This window comes from Dendropsophus ebraccatus, chromosome 2 (assembly GCF_027789765.1).
Source record: "Dendropsophus ebraccatus isolate aDenEbr1 chromosome 2, aDenEbr1.pat, whole genome shotgun sequence".
In the NCBI taxonomy this organism is placed as follows: domain Eukaryota; kingdom Metazoa; phylum Chordata; class Amphibia; order Anura; family Hylidae; genus Dendropsophus; species Dendropsophus ebraccatus.
In genome coordinates, this window is record NC_091455.1 from 39783375 (window position 1) to 39802029 (window position 18655).

General features: G+C 39.6%; 1 protein-coding gene across 2 annotated transcripts in view; it reads left to right on the top strand.

Moving 5' to 3' along the window:
* Positions 1-17218, top strand: part of MMP16 (matrix metallopeptidase 16) — a 176657-nt gene extending 159439 nt beyond the window's left edge. For both annotated transcript variants that reach the window (XM_069957394.1, XM_069957395.1), the window contains 3 exons: positions 5232-5382; positions 12168-12283; positions 13685-17218. In XM_069957394.1, coding sequence (XP_069813495.1) covers positions 5232-5382; positions 12168-12283; positions 13685-14019 — 602 coding nt within the window. In that variant the 3' untranslated portion in view covers positions 14020-17218. The remainder of the gene's footprint in view (positions 1-5231; positions 5383-12167; positions 12284-13684) is intronic.
* The last annotated feature ends 1437 nt before the right edge of the window (positions 17219-18655 follow it).

Consider the following 18655-nt stretch of genomic DNA (forward strand, 5'->3'; position numbering starts at 1 on the left):
ACTGGGCATAGGATTGTTCTCTAGTGACAAATGGTGACCACCACATGTCATCAAGGTACAGCCCACCATGGCCACCAATGATTCCCCTGGTACCACCATAATAACCATAGAATTAGTAGGTAAAAAAAAAAGCAAATTGCCAATGTTGGCACGCCATAGGTCAGGACCATATAACATAGAATTTAATGGCCATACTGTCATTGTCACTTTTTTTCGTAGTTTAGCCCTTGTTTATATATGGGTAATGAAACATTTATCCCATTTAGATTTAAATTGTACTGAACTCGTATTGATGGATCTCAAGCCTGAGATGTTTGGAGCGCACTGATCTAAATAAATAAGCGTTCCTAATATTATTATAGATCAGATACCATCCTTGGATTCAGAATGGGAAAAGTGAGGTTTATGTCACCTTAGCTGGAGCCAAGGAGAATCAAACTTGTAAAGCAGATTGCTCTATTTATTAAATCCACTCACTTGTGAAATAAAAATAACATTTTCCTCTTCGCCTCGGCTTTCCAAATTACATATTGCTGTACTTGGCAAGTGTAGACAACATTTGCAGTAGCAAACTCCAGGCAGGCATACATAAGCCCTAGCACATTGTAGAATCAGAGCAGTGTTCTTTGTGCCACTGACAGAAGAAGGGCTACTCAGTACTTTCAGCTCTTTAGAGGAAGTTTCCAGGTTTATGTAAATAAAGTCTATTAATTCCATACCAAAAATGTCTGCACGTTTCTAATACACTTTGTGTTGTAATTCCTCAGACTGTTCAAGATCTTGTTATCAGTGAATGAGAATATTCCTGTTTACATTGAACGGATGAAACCTTATCCTATTAAAGAAAATGCTAATATTTATTCAATATTTTATATTGGTCGAAGCGGTAATGGCCAATCTAAGCCCTCTACTGCCACAAGAGGCTGTTTGGGGAAATGCAGGGCTGCTCAAGCCCTGGACCCAGCTCAACTACATATGGCTAAAGCTACCACATGCAGCCCTAACAATACTGAGTCCCTAATGTCTATTCTATCCCCCCAATGTCTGTAATGTCTATTCTATTACCCTAATGTCTATAATGTCTATTCAAATGCAAGTTACCATAAAGACAAACATTACATTTGGGGAATATTTAGAAGGATTGGCATTCAGTATGTGGTGGTGCTCACAGAGAGGAAAGAAATCCCATAGATCACATAATCTCGGCACTCACCAATGAGGTTTTATTGCATGCCCCAACATAAAAAGATATACAAATGATACGGGGCGCTTTTCGGCTAGGCACTAGACAAAACGCATCCTGGATCATTTGTGTATGGTTTTACGTTTGGATGTGCAATAAAACTACAGCAACCTCATTGGTGAGTGCCGAGATTATGTAATCTATTACATTTGGGAAAGCTGTGTCACAAGCAATGCAGGCGCAGCACTCTATAGCAGAGCCAATGAAGATAAATGTCAATCAATGCTTGTCCTGCTACACTGTGCCGCACACAGTGACCCGACAGTCTCCCCAAGTGTAATGTGTATTCTGATGTTAACATGCAGCTCACTTAAAAAAAAAAAATCACTTTTTTTATGAATGAAGATATATCAATGTATTAAACAAACAAAAATATTCTCTGGAAATCCCTTTAAGCAGATCAGTCGCCCATATATGCAGTTTGTTTATTGCACCATAATATAGTGGCGGGTTCCTCATTATTGTACAATTCGTTTTCTAAAAATCCAAACTTTTATTGTCTTTTAGTAGTCTGTATTCTCAAATACACATATACAATGACATGGCTGGCAGTTCATAGCCAGTCAGTCTCATAATGGAGGTTGCACCAACTTCTCAAAATAAGCAACACATTAGCCACCAGGCACGCCATGAGGTCCTTGTCCTACATCTCCTCAAAGGCTGCTCTTTTCTGTCTTCTCAAACACCCTACAACGCCTCACTGCCCTGGACTTAACTACTCCTTATACTAACCTCCTCTCAAAGAAAGACTGGGCTGGGCCTAAGCTTTACCTTTCTTCGAGAAGGTTCCTACTTTTTAGTGAATTAGAAACCATTCCTCTACCATTGCCTTGCAAGGCATAGAGTAACATCATAAACTTTTCTTGTCTTTCAGTAGTCTGTATTCTCAAATACACATATACAATTACATGGCTAGCAGTTCATAGCCAGTCAGTCTCAAAATAATTGAGGTTGCACCAGCTTCTCAAAATAAGCAACACATTAGCCACCAGGCAGGCCATTAGGTCCTTGTCCTATGTCTCCTCAAAGGCTGCTCTTTTCTGTCGTCTCAAACACCCTACAACTCCTCATTCATTACTGCCTGGACTCAACTACTCCCTATACTAACCTCCTTTAAAAAAAAGACTGGCCTAGGCCTAAGCTTGACTTTTCTTCCCGAAGGTTCCTACACTTTTAGTGAATTGGAAACCATTTATCTACCATTGCCTTGCAAGGCACCGAGTAACATCATAAATAGAGATGAGTGAACCTGGAGCATGCTCGAGTCCATCCGAACCCGAACTTTCGGCATTTGATTAGCGGTGGCTGCTGAACTTGGATAAAGCCCTAAGGCTATGTGGAAAACCTGGATATAGTCATTGGCTGTATCCATGTTTTCCAGACAACCTTAGAGCTTTATCCAAGTTCAGCAGCCCCAGCTAATCAAATGCCGATCGTTCGGGTTCGGATGGACTCGAACCCGAACCCGGTTCGCTCATCTCTAACCATAAACCATTTCTCAATATACAAAACACTAAAATAGGCTAGCACAATAACCCCATGCCTTCATAGCTACCCAGTGGGACGCTACTAAATTAAGTAGGTTCTATCATTCCAATATCGAGACAATAGCAATAAAGTGAATTAGGATGATTGCCCCAAAATCATTTTATTTTCAATTTATTTATATTTAGAGGGATACATAATGATTTTGTGATTCATTCCATTGCATTGTAATCACGGGCTCTATAGATCCGGCCTCCTGGCTGGCTGCTTATCACTAATTAGTAAAATTCCAATTTCCGAGAGTTTATATGTTTTCCCCAATCGCCTCTTTTAATGGCCGGCACATCGCATTCGGATGACTCGTCTGCCTCCCAAACCATCAGCTTATAGCTCCTTTCTTTCATCCAGTCAATGCCAGAAGCAAATGTGTATCACAAAAACATCACCCGTCATACAATAGACCTCTAATCTAAGGAGAAAATTGAACCGCTAGTGATATCTGTATTGGCTAACTGAATTGAGTTAAATTGGAAAATTTCTAGGCTGCCGTGTGTAAGTCTGTTCTTTAAGCGTGGTAGCAAAAAAAGAAAAAGAAAAAAGGAAAAGCACTATGAAAGCTGCAATTTAAAACAACTCAGCCATCAGGGCAATTGCCTGAATTCCATTTTGTTCCCCTCTACTCTCTTGGTAAAGTATTGTAGAATGGTATAACATATCATCATGGGGCTTTTTAGTTCCAGCAGGAAATGCATATGTATTAGAGTTAGAAGACTTTGTAAAAAAAAAAAAAAAAAAGCATAAAACATAATCTTCTGTTTTTGTGAAAATACAAAAAGTGAGTTGAATGTAGCTATGCGTCATGTTTATGTGCCTTGTCACGGAGCAGTCTGACATTTGCCATATTGCACTTGCAAGGACTCATTACACAGCGATATTGTGCGACAGGTAAAGCAATGCATTGTGTGTTATAGATGGCGCCAGGTGGAAAGGTTGGAAATAGCAAAAGGTGAAATACAATATTTGAATACAGATTGTTACAAAACTTTTCTTTTTTACATATTGCTGCAGCTCCACCCCAATGTAGGAGGAGCTAAGCATTAAAGATAGATTTTTTTTTTAAATTGCCCCCCTGTCAGAGACTGGGGCAAGTTCACCCTCCATGAGGGTGGTAATTGGTTCCCTTTAAATTACACTCAAAGGGGCAAAAATTACCCCACCCCCAAATCAACTGGTTTCAGAAAGTTATATAGACTTGTAACTTACTTTTATTCTATTTAAAATCTCAAGTCTTCCCATACTTATCAGCTGCTGTATTTCCTGCAGGAAGTATTGTATTCTCTCCAGTCCGGCTCAGTGCTCTCTGCTGCCGCCTCTGTCCATGTCAGGAACTGTCTGGAGCAGGAAATGTTTTCTATGGGGATTTGCTACTGCTCTGGACACTTCTTGTCTCTGACAGAGATGGCATCAGAGAGCACTGTGTCAGACTTAAAAGACAAAAGCATTTCCTGTAGGACACACAGCAGCTGATAAGTATGGGAAGTAACTCTCTGAAACCAGTATTTTTAAAAAAGGTAATAAATTACTGTGATCACTATTCCCTAGGTCAGTGCTTCTCAAACTGTGAGGCAGGCCTCACCACTGAGGCGCCCCCTAGTTGTTGGTGAGGCCCAGCTGAGGAGCCAGTTTTCACAAAGTAACTATGTTCTGCACAGTCCTTTTGCTGTTTGCAAAAATCTCCATTTTAGCAATATTATTAATTTATTTTGTACTTGCGTTATTAGTATAGAGAGCTTGGGAGATGGGTGAAAGCTAGCCCTAGCCTTATTCTCACCTTTTAAATGGACTTTCACCACAGTTAGAGAGACCCAGGCACCCTCTTGGTCAGTCTGGTGAGGCCCAGGCACCCTCTTGGTCAGTCTGGTGAGGCCTAGGCATTGCCTTGGTCTGTTGGGTGAGGCTCCAGTAGAAAAAGTTTGAGAAGCACTGCCCTAGGTAATGAATCCTTTCTAACAATGCACATTGCTTTATCATGTCAGATCCAAGATGGATAAATATGTTTATGTAGTTACTCTTCAAAAATCGTATCTGTCATTAGAAAAAATGTTTGACATTTCACAGAGGCATTAAAAGTTTTAATAGGTCGCGCTCTCACCAATCAGGAGAATAAGCTGGGAAAAGTCTGTGAGGTCATGTGTTTTCTATTCTCCCCATGCCATGTCCCATCCTAACTTGATTGTTGCCCAGGTCAGATAACACAGATCGGTCGCAATCTGAGCAATCAAACCCCGACCAATGAAAAATGTTGGCGTCTTTGTGACCTTATTTTTTTTTTTCTAATGACAGGTAGCCTTTAACACTGGAAAGATTTCCAGTGGTAGTTTGAGAAAAACGTGGATCGGTAAAATCCTGATGATCTGTCAATAGACTTATGATGGACTCGATTGTATTAAATAGATTCTTTATTGAGTTCTTTTTTTTTTAACATTGTGTTTCTGTTTAACAGGTAATAAATACTGGGTATTCAAAGATACAACATTACAGCCAGGTTATCCTCACGACTTGATCCATTTAGGACACGGTATTCCACCCCATGGTATAGACACTGCTGTTTGGTGGGAAGATGTCGGGAAAACCTACTTTTTTAAAGGTGACAGGTATGTAAAAAAAATAAAAAGAAAGGGAAATTCGCCTGCAAAATAATCAAACTAGCCCAAAAATGAATGCTTTTAATGTAATATGATAAACCGAAAGATGGTCCGCTTCAATATTTCAGCCATTACATTTTACCAATGAAATTTCAATGCCGGAAAAAGAATTTGTCATGTATTTTGCCTGAAGCGTTAGAGCTTATATGGTCGCGGGCAGCTGCTGATAGAAAGTGATTTAAATTAAGGGAACGCATAGGAAGCCAATTTGACAGGCACAGGAGAGTTTTGTATTTTTTTTTTTTTTTTTTTAGAATTTGAACATTTAATCTATTAACACTGTCAGAATAAAATATTCTATAATTTCATTCCTGCAAATTATTAAGCAAGATCCTCCGGTTTGGAGCCAGAAGTATTGGAAATTAAAAAATGTGAGCCTATGCTAGGTTTTAAAGATGTCGCTCAGCAAATTCTAGCTGCTGTTAATATATTCTGGTATTTGGAAAGCATTAATGTTATTCTGCAATGTGATTATTTTACACCCGCGAGGGACATTTTTCATTATGTTCCAAAATAGACCATGTTCTTTCATATTGCCAATCCTTTTAAAACTGAGCGGAGTAAATTATGGTGGAAATGAATTATGCCTAGCTCCTCTTTAGAAAAAGGTATTAAAGAAAATCACAGAAACTAAATAAGTAACAAGAAATGGCCTTGGTAGCGCAATGGGGGGGGGGGGGGGGGTTAGTCCAGCTGTACAAGCCATGAGCCTGATGAAGAACCAACTGGAATTCTATATTCACTTTCTATTCAAACTTTTATATTAAAAATTTTAAAATGTGTCTGTTGGAAGTTGGAGGAATATATTCTGTACAGTGTCAATATAAAGTTATGTGTATTCAAAGACCCAATATTTTATATTGTGTTCAGAAAGGAAACCAGACAAAAATATAAAGCTTTTAACGTTGTGGTGGTTGGCGCACAGAGGAAGCTTATTGTATTGCATAACTTCTAAGTTGTAAGAGTAGTTGCTGGACATGAAGGTTACCAATGAGTAGTCTGGGGCGGACATCCAATTTTTTTTCCGAAGGCTTTGAATGTTTTTTTTTTCATTAGAGGAAGAGACTGAGAGTAATAAGTGTACAAGTATGGGAGTGAAATAGAATTGTAGACTCTTCAAGCTTTTATTAGGTCACCAAGAGCATACATTCTACATTTCGACCCCAATGGGTCTTTGTCATGGGTCTAAAGGTGGAATGTATGTTCTTGGTGGCCTAATCAAAGATTAAAAAGACAAATTTGGTCAACTCTCCTACAACACCATTCACACTAGGCAGGAACATGTTGCCATGGCTGAAATTGCAATCACACAAAAACACCAAAAATGCAACAGCTCACCACTAAGGGCAAGACACAGACCCAATACAGATAAGCAGCCCCCCTAACTGCTAAACAAATCTCCATAAAAATAATGAAGCTCTTGGTTACCATTTGCAAATAGTATAAACCATCCCACCAACAATAAGGTGGCCTCATGCCGGGATGGACCTACACTGTACTCTAGCCTCTCCATGGCATATAATAAGCCTATGCTCTGGGCATGCAGGATCCATCCCATAAATGGGATAGTTTTTTCACCGCTTATTGTAGTGATCAGATCCCAACCAATGAAAATTTTTGACATGAAAAGTTATCTAAACATATGGGTATATGTTAAAGGGGTACTCCAGCCAAATGTAAATAATTATTTACTGATCCAGCAGCACCTTAATTCATCTATTTGTATGTTTTTTGGGGGAGTGGGAGGAAATCAGAGTACCCGGAGGAAACCCACACAAATGCAGGAAAAAACATACAAACTCCTGCATATGTTGCCCTTAGTGGTATTTGAACTCAGTTGGGCAGGGAGTGATAGGAACATAATAAAAAAGTTATACTGCAGCAGCTCACTGTCAGCCTCTGGTCTCCAGTTTTCTCCCAATTCCTGTGCTGTCATGATTTTGCACGAACTATGCACTCCCTTCTCAATCATTGTGGTACACCCCTAAGCTGATGAAGGCCATGCTTGGCCGAAACGCGTCCTTGTACCATATGTTTGCTACACTACAATAAAGAAGCATAATTTACTTGGTGAGTGCCGGGCTCTTCCTAATATCTGACCATCTCAATCATTGACTGTCTGAGTGGGCACTTCTGAGCTGGGTTGTGACATTAGAGGATCGGGGCTACAGGAGACAGGTGGGTAACCTGAGATGGTGTTGCACTGCAGGGGCATGGTTGACAGATATCTATAACCTCTTTTTTATGTTCTTACCCCCTCCGGCTCCCTTACGTTTGGCCAGAGTTCTCTTTGAATGGTCTTTTTGTCCCATACCGTACAACGCCGATGTTATTTGACCTTCCCTTGTCTGCCGGCTTTGAGAAATGGAAGAACTTATGAGAAACAGGATCAATAATTTTGGAGATGAGACTCTCAGTCTCAGTTTCAGCGATAAATATGATCTATCACAGAATCCTGCCGATTTGATATCACCAATCATCGATGTCAATAACCGTTACATGGACGTCTCTATGATCGAGAACAAAACGTATCCACTTTCATCAGTCAAAAAAGGAAAAGTAATAAATATGCACAGAACAAAACATTTAGAAAAACTATTCAAGTGAACCTAGGATATATCATTTTCTAGCTTGAAATGATTGAACAAACTGGGATCTTTACAATGATTACAGACACGGTTCCATTGAGTTTATAACGCGATTAACATTAAAGCGACTTAAAACCCATTTTGTATAGTAAATCATTATCTGCATATTTCTCCAGTTTACAGACCATTAATGCTCGATTTACAGATAATTCCCAAACCAATGTAATCCGTGTGTGTGGTATGGCATTTCATGCAGCAATCCCAGGAAGACATATGGGACAAGATAATATTAAATCTCTTGATTAAATCAAGTTGTTCCATGCATTACCCTGATGCCTTGATTTAATTTCCGTCTAAAGTAATAAGCATTTATTGGCATATGAAGTAGCTATCTATGTAGTTGTTGATTCATTTTGAAGAGTCATTATGGCGAGGATAATGATTCTTTAGTTCTAATTATCATACTCAGCAATCACGCGCCTTCCAAAAATAGTGCGTGGTATCACAGGAGGCTTCAAAGAACACTTCAACGCTTCAACTCATCAGTGTTCCAGCTTGCAGGAGTGATGGATCTGGTTCACAATTTTAGCTTACTTCCAGTTTTAGAGATAATATTTAAGAATAATCCATTGAAATTGCTCAATGTCCATGGATAGGGTCACTGGAACTACATTTAGGAAGATGTTTTCAAAATAAAATAATCGCTTAACGCATGTGGTTCTACCTTGGATCTAAGGGTCGAAGCAACATAGAAACAATAAATGAATGGTCCATAACTTGTCTTTATCTTAAAGTTCGAATCGTCATTACTTCTACATATAAATATTTAAAGGATTAATGCGTTTTGGGTCATTCAGACCCCTTATCATGTCGGCATCTGGCATCCCTTTGCATATTTTCAAAAATGCCCATTTCGTAGTCCCAAGTGTCACATACACAAGTGTGCATATTCCAGAATATATAAAATAAGGGCTCCTCCGAATATCCTAAATTTGTATGCAGGGAAAAGAATCCACCATGGACGTCATGCCTTTTCCTCAAAACACATTTAGGATGTTTGGAACAGCCTTTATTTTATATATCCTGGAGTAGGATGCATGCCATTATTTGACGCTAAATGGCAGTTTTTGGAAGTAACGGAGAGGATACCAGACACAGCCACAGTGGATGATCGGAAACGGGTAGTGTATTGACTACACATGGGAGCACTTTTTGCATATATAGCAGTTTCTTCTCTCCTTTGTCTTCTTTTTGGAAAACAGTACAGTCATGTACGACTGCAATATTACTAAAGCTTGATGCTGTGGTTCTTGAAAGTCAATGATGTCCATTACCATGAAGCTAATGCGGCAACTCATGATATTTGCATGTTGAAAGAGGCTTTAGATGTAATGGTTAGCCTTGTACCCTATTCAGATACATTATTATGGCCATATTGTGCCATGTTGTGCTCCTGACCCCCCGCTTAAGCCGCGGATACTTACTTGATCGCGCTGGGTCCCGCTTCTTCGGCCGGTCCCGGGACGGAGATATCCCCGTGGGAAGCCCGGTGAGCGTCAGACTCACCAGTTTCACTTTACACCATTTTTGATAAATCTCCCCCTTGGTGTTTAATAACTTGCTGCAGAAGATGGATGCCGCCCCAAAGGAGTGCTGGAAAACATGCATACAGCCAAAGGCTATGTTCAAACAACGTATGTTTTGTATAAATCACAGCCGTTGTTGCAATTTGCAACAATGGCCGTGATTTATACAAAACATATGTTCTATTTAAATTAATGGAATCCCGGTCAGAGCGTATACACATAGTATACACTCTGACGGGGATTCCATTCGGCAGCAGGAAGAACTGACATGTCAGTTTTCTGCAATCGCTATTCATTGAATAGTAGCCGCAGAAAACCTGTCAGTTCGCACAATAAAGCTCCACTGTTTGCAGCGGTGAATTCGGATGCGTGTGACCGCATCCAAATTCAGCAGAAGTGAAGATCATCCGGCCGATACTGTAGTACCGGCTGGGATGATCTTCAGTAACACCAGCCGCTCTGTGACCCAGAAAGGCCGGTCTTATACTAAGTTAAAATGGCCATAGGCTGTATCCATATTTTATAGCGAAAATCGGAGTACGGCACTTCACCTAAATTCTTCACCTTTATTGCATATGGACAGTGGAAAACGTACGTGGGCTAGGAGTGAGTTCCTCCGAGATGTTCCTGTCTTGTACTGTCTATATGCAATAAAGGTGAAGATTTTAGGTGAGGTGCGGTTCTCTGATCTTCTTTATATTACTTGCATGGACTTCTTTATGAATGGAGCACCTTCTGTATCACCAAAGGTGTGAGTATCCACGTTCTGACCAAAGAAGAGCCTGGGACCTGTAGTGCCGTTGAGACTTCTAATGTTAATTGTATCCATATTTTCCTGGCATCTCTACGGTGGCATCCAACTTCTGCAGCGAGGAATCAAATGCCGAGTATTCAGGTTTAGAGACCGTTGCTGAACCCGAACATTTTGAATGATCAGCTGACAAATTTGTATGCAAGTTTTGCTTTGGACTGCAGCTATAGCTTTAGGAAACAAATCAAACAAGCCACTTTTAGACGACTATTTGTGTCAACAGGCCCGCCATGGATATGCCATGATATACAATGGAATACCTTTTTGAAGGTATTTTGACATGTATCATCAATGTAACCCCAAAACATGAGATGAATGGGGCATAGAGGAAGAAAGTAAAGGAGTAATTATTGAAGAATATGTTGTGATATAACATTGAAAACTCTCCATTGTAGGTTCTGCTTTGGTATAATTTACTATACACCATATAAAGAGAAAGAAATAACACACCATAAAAAATAAAGATTGTACAATTGGTTACACAGTTGTTTGTGAATAACCTTTCTGAACATATCATCAGTTTTTCCAATAGTTTCATCTCGTAGAATATGTTTTTACAGTCTTCTAGTGTCTTATGTGTAATAGCTTTTTATACTACCGGTATCTTATGTTTATGCCTTCCACAACAGCACCTTAAAGGGAATGTGTCATCAGAAAATCACTTATTGTTTAAATAATGTTTTTATGGTAAACTATATATATTTTTTCATTTTTGGTGATGTTTTTTCTATCTATATTACAAAATAATCCTAAAATCTTGCAGTTTTTATTCTCACCACTGAGGCTAAAACTAAAGGCCCTATTCCAGGGAACGATATCGGCCGATACGGACGATAATAGTCCCGTGGAATAGGAGGTAACGATCGTTGAAGTCATTGTCGGCTAATCGTTGAAGTAATTTGTCTTTTCAACGTGGAGTAGGAGCGGCAGCAGCAGACCGCCGCTATATCCTATGGGCTGCCTGAACGATCAGCGATCACTAGGGCATGGAATAGCGGCAGCAGCGAGCGGGGAATGTTGGGCAATCGAGCGCTGACAGTGCTTGTTTGCTCCTCACTGTCTGCCCGTGGAATAGGGCCTTAAGCTGAGACTTTCTGCTGTGTCTTTGGTGATAAGAGGAGGCTGCTGTAAAGTGATCTGTACAGCATTGCAGCGACATGTGACAACAGTAGATAGAGGAGATAATAGCAGCTCCCTGCGGAATGACCTCTTCAAAGGTCACAGAGTACACTTAGTAATGTTACACATTCATATCAAGGGGGCAGAGTCTGCAGATTGTTGTCTATGCCCATGAGTCTTGCTGTAAAGCATGTCACTAAATGCTCAGGAAAGATGGCAGCTCCCATAACAATGTACAAAAAAAAACAAAATAAAAAATGTTACAATCATAAAATAGAAACAGATCAGAATGAAAGAACAATTATCTGACTCTAATCAGGTGATCATGCCCTTTAAGGGGTATAATAAATGTATTGTTTGAGAGATATAGACTCACTAATCCCCCAATATTATCCAATATTAACATGGCTGCTTTCTTGCAAAGACAGCATCACGCCTGTCCTCAGGTTGTGTATGCTATTACAGATCACTTCAATGGATTTGAGCTGCAGAACTGCACTGAACAAAAATAGCGCTGTTCTGGAAGAAATCAGCCATATTTTTCTTAACCTGCACAACCCCTTTAAATTGACTGATCCTCTACTGGATTGCTGAGGAATCATGGGAATAAACTGACTTACTTTGTTTTAGGTACTGGAGATATAATGAAGAAATGAGAGTTATGGACCCTGGTTACCCGAAATCAATTACAATATGGAAAGGGATCCCAGAATCACCTGAAGGAGCTTTTGTTGACAAAGAGAATGGTATGTATAACTACTACACATTATTTCTTACAAATCACATAAACAGGACTGAATTGTTGAATGTTAAACATAATAGGGGAGGATTTATCATTGTTGTGCCTGAGGCATACGCTAGAGAGAAGGCGTAGATACACCCCTTCTCCCTGCTGTATCCCCTGCTCGCTTAATAGGCGGGCGGGCTTCACAACAAGGCGGGAAGGAGGCGTGCTTGCAGGAGTAAATCTTGATTCAAATATACACCTCTTGGAAGCAGGTGTGCTGGGCGCAGGGTCGGGCACACGGCTGGCTGGATTCACAAAAAAATTACTGAATTTGGCTGGGGAGAAAGGGGGCAGGGCCTAATAAATGTCCCCCAAGGGGTTCATGTTAACAATAATAGATCCAGGCCTTTATAGTATAACTAAATTCTAGTGATCTGAGGAAGGAAACAAAACAAGCATTTTGAGGTGTTGTAATATTCGTTCCTAAAGTCAGCTCCTCAGGATGGAATTTGGAGTCCTTAGAAATGGTTTCCTATCTTCTCTTAGTCTCCAATACAGCTCCCCACAGGGGCGGAAACATTATATAACACTGGGAGAATGAATCCATATTTGTCTTTGGAAATCCTGGAGTGCTGCTTATTCTTTTGGGATTAGTAGAGAGTAGATTTGACTCATGTACCCTCATATTTTACACCTCCCCCTCTGTAGTTGGCCCACGTATCCCTCCATCCCCCCATATTCAATGTCTCCTACTGTGCATCTTCTTACCACACCTGACTCCCCTGCAGCTTGTGTTGAGCAGGTGGGGACAGAGCCTAACAAGTCTGGCCCTGATTGGCTGATGCTCAGTACCCAGTGTGAGGGATCTGGCCAGCTGATTTTAACCAGGGCTTATTTTTAGAATTGGGCTAATATTTCAAAAAAGCCTGCAAAACGAAGCTAGGTCTTATTTTTTGGAGAAATATGGCGTATAAGATACTTCTATCACCTAGTGTGGGTTGTCTTCTATCCTTTTTGTTAGGTAATACAAGTTCATCTAGCTTGACTTGTGTTGGAAAAGTCTTGATTAGAGATGAGCGAACCTGGAGCATGCTCGAGTCCATCCGAACCTGAACTTTCGGCATTTGATTAGCGGTGGCTGCTGAAGTTGGATAAAGCCATAAGGCTATGTGGAAATCATGGATATAGTCATTGGCTGTATCCATGTTTTCCAGACAACCTTAGAGCTTTATCCAAGTTCAGCAGCCACCACTAATCAAATGCAGAACGTTCGGGTTCGGATGGACTCAAACCCGAACCCGGTTCGCTCATCTCTAGTCTTGATGTGAGTGCACATTGGAACAATATTCAACTATAACATGATAGTTCTAAAACCGAAAATAAAAGGTGTTCTAAAAAACATATCTTAATATCTTTTCAGGCTTCACCTACTTCTATAAAGGCAAAGAGTACTGGAAGTTTCACAACCAGAGACTGAAAGTAGAACCTGGATACCCACGGTCGATTCTTAAAGATTACATGGGATGTGAGACTACAGTTGACCGAGACAAAGATCGAACCAGTAGTCAAGATGACGTAGACATTGTCATGAAGCTAGACAACACAGCCAGCACTGTGAAAGCCATAGCTATCGTAATCCCCTGTATCCTGGCCCTGTGCCTCCTTGTCTTGGTTTACACCGTGTTTCAATTCAAAAGGAAAGGAACACCCCGCCACATACTGTACTGTAAACGCTCTATGCAAGAGTGGGTGTGATGTAGGGATTCTTATTGTAGAAATTTGAGGTTACTTGAGATTCAACATCAGAGCTATTATGCCGTTCCCTAGCTAGACACAGGCATCTGTGGGCCAGGGTTATATGGCTGATCTTTAAAATCCAAGAGGTTTTGTGTCCTGCACTTGAGTGGGGATTCAATCATCTGGGGAGCTTCCATGAAATACAGTTTCTGCCGTCCCTCCAGTTTTTGTATTTCTTTCTCATTCAGTTTTAGGCCTTTCCTCAGCACTCTGGAGGCAGACTTTGTGTCCAGAAGTAACAGCGAGGAGATAGAAAAAATCCTAAAAAAATAATCAATTTTGCTTTCCAATTCCTCTAGTTTTTTGAATACTGCAGATCCTCTTTGAAAAGTTTTACACTGCGATTTGCAAGCGTCAAATTAACAGAAGAATCACCCAAAATGAACCTTCGACAGAGTGTGAAGACCCAAAACAGCTTTGTTTCCAAAGAGGATTGATTCTCTGTCTGCTATGGCTAGATGCCCGCACTAACTAAACGTGTGGGCGAACAACGTGATGGGGGACCTTGAGACTGTTTGGACAGACTATTTTTTTTTTCCAACAAACAAGGGGCCAAATTATCTGCAATACAGTAACAGCCTTAATGATACATTCATTTTGTGTTTTATACAACTTTTTCTGAGCTTTGTTCAAAATGTTTCGAACACATTTTTAAGTCATGAATATACTGAACAAAAAAAACTTCTTTGCTTTATTTTATTTTTTTATTTCCTTTATTTTTTTTTTCGCATCATGATATTTGATCAACTGCCTATGGCGCTTATTAGGTCTGACAGGAACACTCATTTGGAACCTTGGCGGGAAGCAGAATGTCTCCGAAGTACGTTGCTATGAGCTGCAGCAACATGGCAGTCCTGTTGTGAAGGAAATTGCAAAAAGTATTATGACTCTGTAACCCTTTGGGCACTATTGTATCAATTCTCAGATTCTAATGGACTAGGTTTGCTTTTCGGTGAAATGAGATGAATGTGCAGAAGAATTACCGTAAATGAGAGTAAAAAAAAAAAGTATATATAAGGAACACAGTATTTTGAGAAAATTATTTCCGCTTCGAACAGATTCTAAAAGATATTTTATTGGAGAGCGCAGAGATATAAAGAAGGACAGGAAAAGGGAGCGTAGCATAGACAACGCTATGGGACTGGATAGTTGTGTTATGGACATAAGTACCTTTCACACTACAGGGGGATATGAATACTTTATTAGTCCTTTAGCTGCGCAATTACTATAGTTCTTAAAGGGGGAAGAGGTGGTGGAAACAGCGTGAGAGTAGCACCAAAGCGTTTTCTTCTTGTCAAACGTATTACATCCATCTTTCTATCTAATCTCCAGCGTTAGATCATTTTTAAATTTTTATTTTTATTTTGCATTCCTAGAGGAAAGTCAGCGAGTGACCTCTCTATGGAAGTTACTACAACTGCTATTGCAGTATTATACTTCTACAAGCACTATGCTAGAAACACTTAATGAAAGGTATATTGAATGAGGCTGCAGTGTGATCTGCTGGCTTCATCTTAAAAGTCAGCGTGTAGGGAGAGGAGTGCTTTATGGAAACAGTATGCCTTTCTCTGAACTTGTGTCCTGTTAACTGTCATGATTTAAACTTTGTCGTTTTATAGAAAGCTTGCTGTATAAAAACAGAGCACCGTTCTCGCTCTTTGTTGCCCTCTGACCTTTAGCGTATGTCGAACAAGCGAACCTTATACTTAAGATGTATGGCGAATGCAAGTTGCAAATGAATGACCGTTTATAAATTAAGTTTGTCTAGTAAATTTATAAGACATAGAGTGTGCACATATACTCGCATTTCAATATAGCATATTTTTTTTATTCAAGAGTACTTGAATTTTTAAAGAAAATATGTATATGACTGGGTGGAATAATTTGCACACAAATGTCTATGTGGGCATACAGTATATAGCACATTGTATTGCTGCCTCATCCTTGCAATGTTACTTACTGGAGATAAATAGGCTAACGGCAACCTTGCTGCTCCTTTTTTTCTTTTTTCTTACACAGTAAAATGCCCATCTCTATCATTCCAACTAATGTAGACTTACATCATTCATTTTATAATAAAATATATAGGCTAAGTATAAAAATGACAAACATTCTACAATTAGGGGTTATGACAGACCCCATTACTGTCCCATATGTTTGAAAAATTACATCTCCTTGTGTGTTAATAAAGCTATAGCCATTTTTATTATCTTGGTTTTAAACACCATTAGCATTTATTCTTTAATGTTTTGATCATGACTAAACCACAGTTCACTGATATGTATGGCATATTGATAGCCTATTGATGTTAGTTCTGTGGCTCCTTAGCTTTTCTGACCAAGCAACACTCCTGACTAGGAGCAGTGTAAAAGAATTGTAGTTACTGAGCCTATGTTGCAGTTCTACATAGTTTTTGGATGAGAGTCGGCTTATATCTGAAAAAAGCGAAGTAGTCACACGGTTGATATTGATATGTCAACAAAGTTGGCAGTGAGAAAATCCCTTCAAAATGCCCATGCAATTATATTCGACTTTAAAAAGGAGTATCATTCAATTATTTTATATGAGATTTATGGTTGTTTTTGTGACTTTTTGTAGGAGCAAAGCATTGTTAACATGCATAAAACAGTAAAGGACTTGATAAATGCTGAATTTGCCCAGTCAGTGATTTTAAATATTGCACCCCTTTTTTTGCTCAGATTATTACCTAGTAAAAGTAGTACAATTTATGATAAAGTATTTTGGAATATTATCACGATCGAGATAGATGTATATAAAGTAAAGTAAATGGACCATATAATAAAATGGATGCTACTACAGTAATATTGTTGGTACCATTGTCCCTAACTTGGGAACCCTTAGGGCACAATTTTTCCCCATTGAAAATTATGCTTTTTTAAGTTTGTGAAAATGCTGGGTGCCCACATACAATCTCCTGATACAGTTCAACATTGACCATAGACTGGTATAGCAGTGTTTTAAACCTGGCATGAAGAAAGTCTTGGTGTTTGTAACCTGTAAAAAATGCCATTAACGTCTATAATCATTATTAGAATTTTATTGAATTTCATAATTTAGAGCCTAGCTGGAGCATGCTCAAGTTCATCAGAACCCTGAAGTCTCAGCATTTGAATACCGGTGGCTGAAGAAGTTGGATGAAGCCCTAGGGAGTCCTGGAAACATGGATTCAACCTATGGCCGTATCCATCCTTTCCAGGCAGCCTTAGGGCTGCATTCAACTTCTTCAGCCACAGGTAATGAAATTCCGAGACTTCTGGGTTTACATGAACCGGAGCATGCTCAAGTTGCATTTATCTCTAAACTTAACGCCACCTGGAGTAGTGCCAGAAGAGCACAGCGTCACACACAAGACTTTAATGTGTGGACAATGGTGTGCCCTGGCATGTCTCAAACTTGTGGCTGTTATTGCTGTGCCAATGGCTCCAACATTAAAACATTCACAACAATGTAGGTGGCTGTGGATGGCGGGCTACCCAGCAGTAGCAGTGGCTAAGGCTTATATTTGGGCTGCTCAACTACAAATACAGGACTTCGTATATGTTACTTTGCGGGAGGAGCACAAAATCTTAGCTTGAGGTGAAACCTGGGCATTGTCTCTGCGCGAGTTCTTCTCTAACCAGCTAGATAAGGATATGATGGTAAATACTATTTCTCCAGCTTTCCAAGATTTCCTACAATTATTAGATTGCGAATGCATTCAGGCTGTATGGGAAGAAAACAAGGAACTGATAAGTGATCTGAATTACCAGACAAAATAAATTTGTTGTAGTTTTCTATATAATTAACAAAAACTAATAGCAGCCTAAAATAAAGAATATGGACGCATTTGCTTTATTTTCTTATTCTTTCTTTGCTTCCTATATGCAAGAGTAATCCACTGTCTAAGTAGTCTTTATTGAAGATGCACTACTATAATGCTGGTGTGGAGTCTGTGTAACTCCTTCACTTAGCTGGCTGTTCTGATAGCTTCTGATATAGAACAAACAGAGCTTTCTGCCCTATATTTCCTTTCTCCCAGTGCTAGAGATAGCAGTATGGAAAAGGAGGGAGAAACTATGATTGTGTACAGTTGGGAGAACATACATGGAGGGCAGCTCACACAGGCTGTAGATGTAGAGGAAAGCACCCAAAAGGCAGTTAGAAAGGGAGAGAATCACATAGGCTTTGTATAGCAGCTGTAGACTCCTGAACACACAGACCTCATGTCTAGCATGTATTACTTTGGAAAACATAGGAAAAGTCTGAAACGAGGAGCAGGCTTCAAACTGCATGTCAGGGGGTCTTAAAATTAACATAAGAATGAAAATTGCAGCCTTAATTTTAGTGCATTTTCAAGGTAACCACTAGTATATGTAAATTAGTTTTCTATGTTGAGGGTATCCATATTCTTTCAAATATTACCCAGACAAGTAGAAAATCAGTATTTTAGTCTTTTACATTTAAGGGGTTATCCTTGATTAGAAAAAAAAAATAGCTGCTGTCTCCCACAAACAGCGCCACTCATCCTCAGTTTGGGTGTGGTATTATAAATCACATCCATTGAAGTGAATGGATCTAAGTTGTAATACCACAC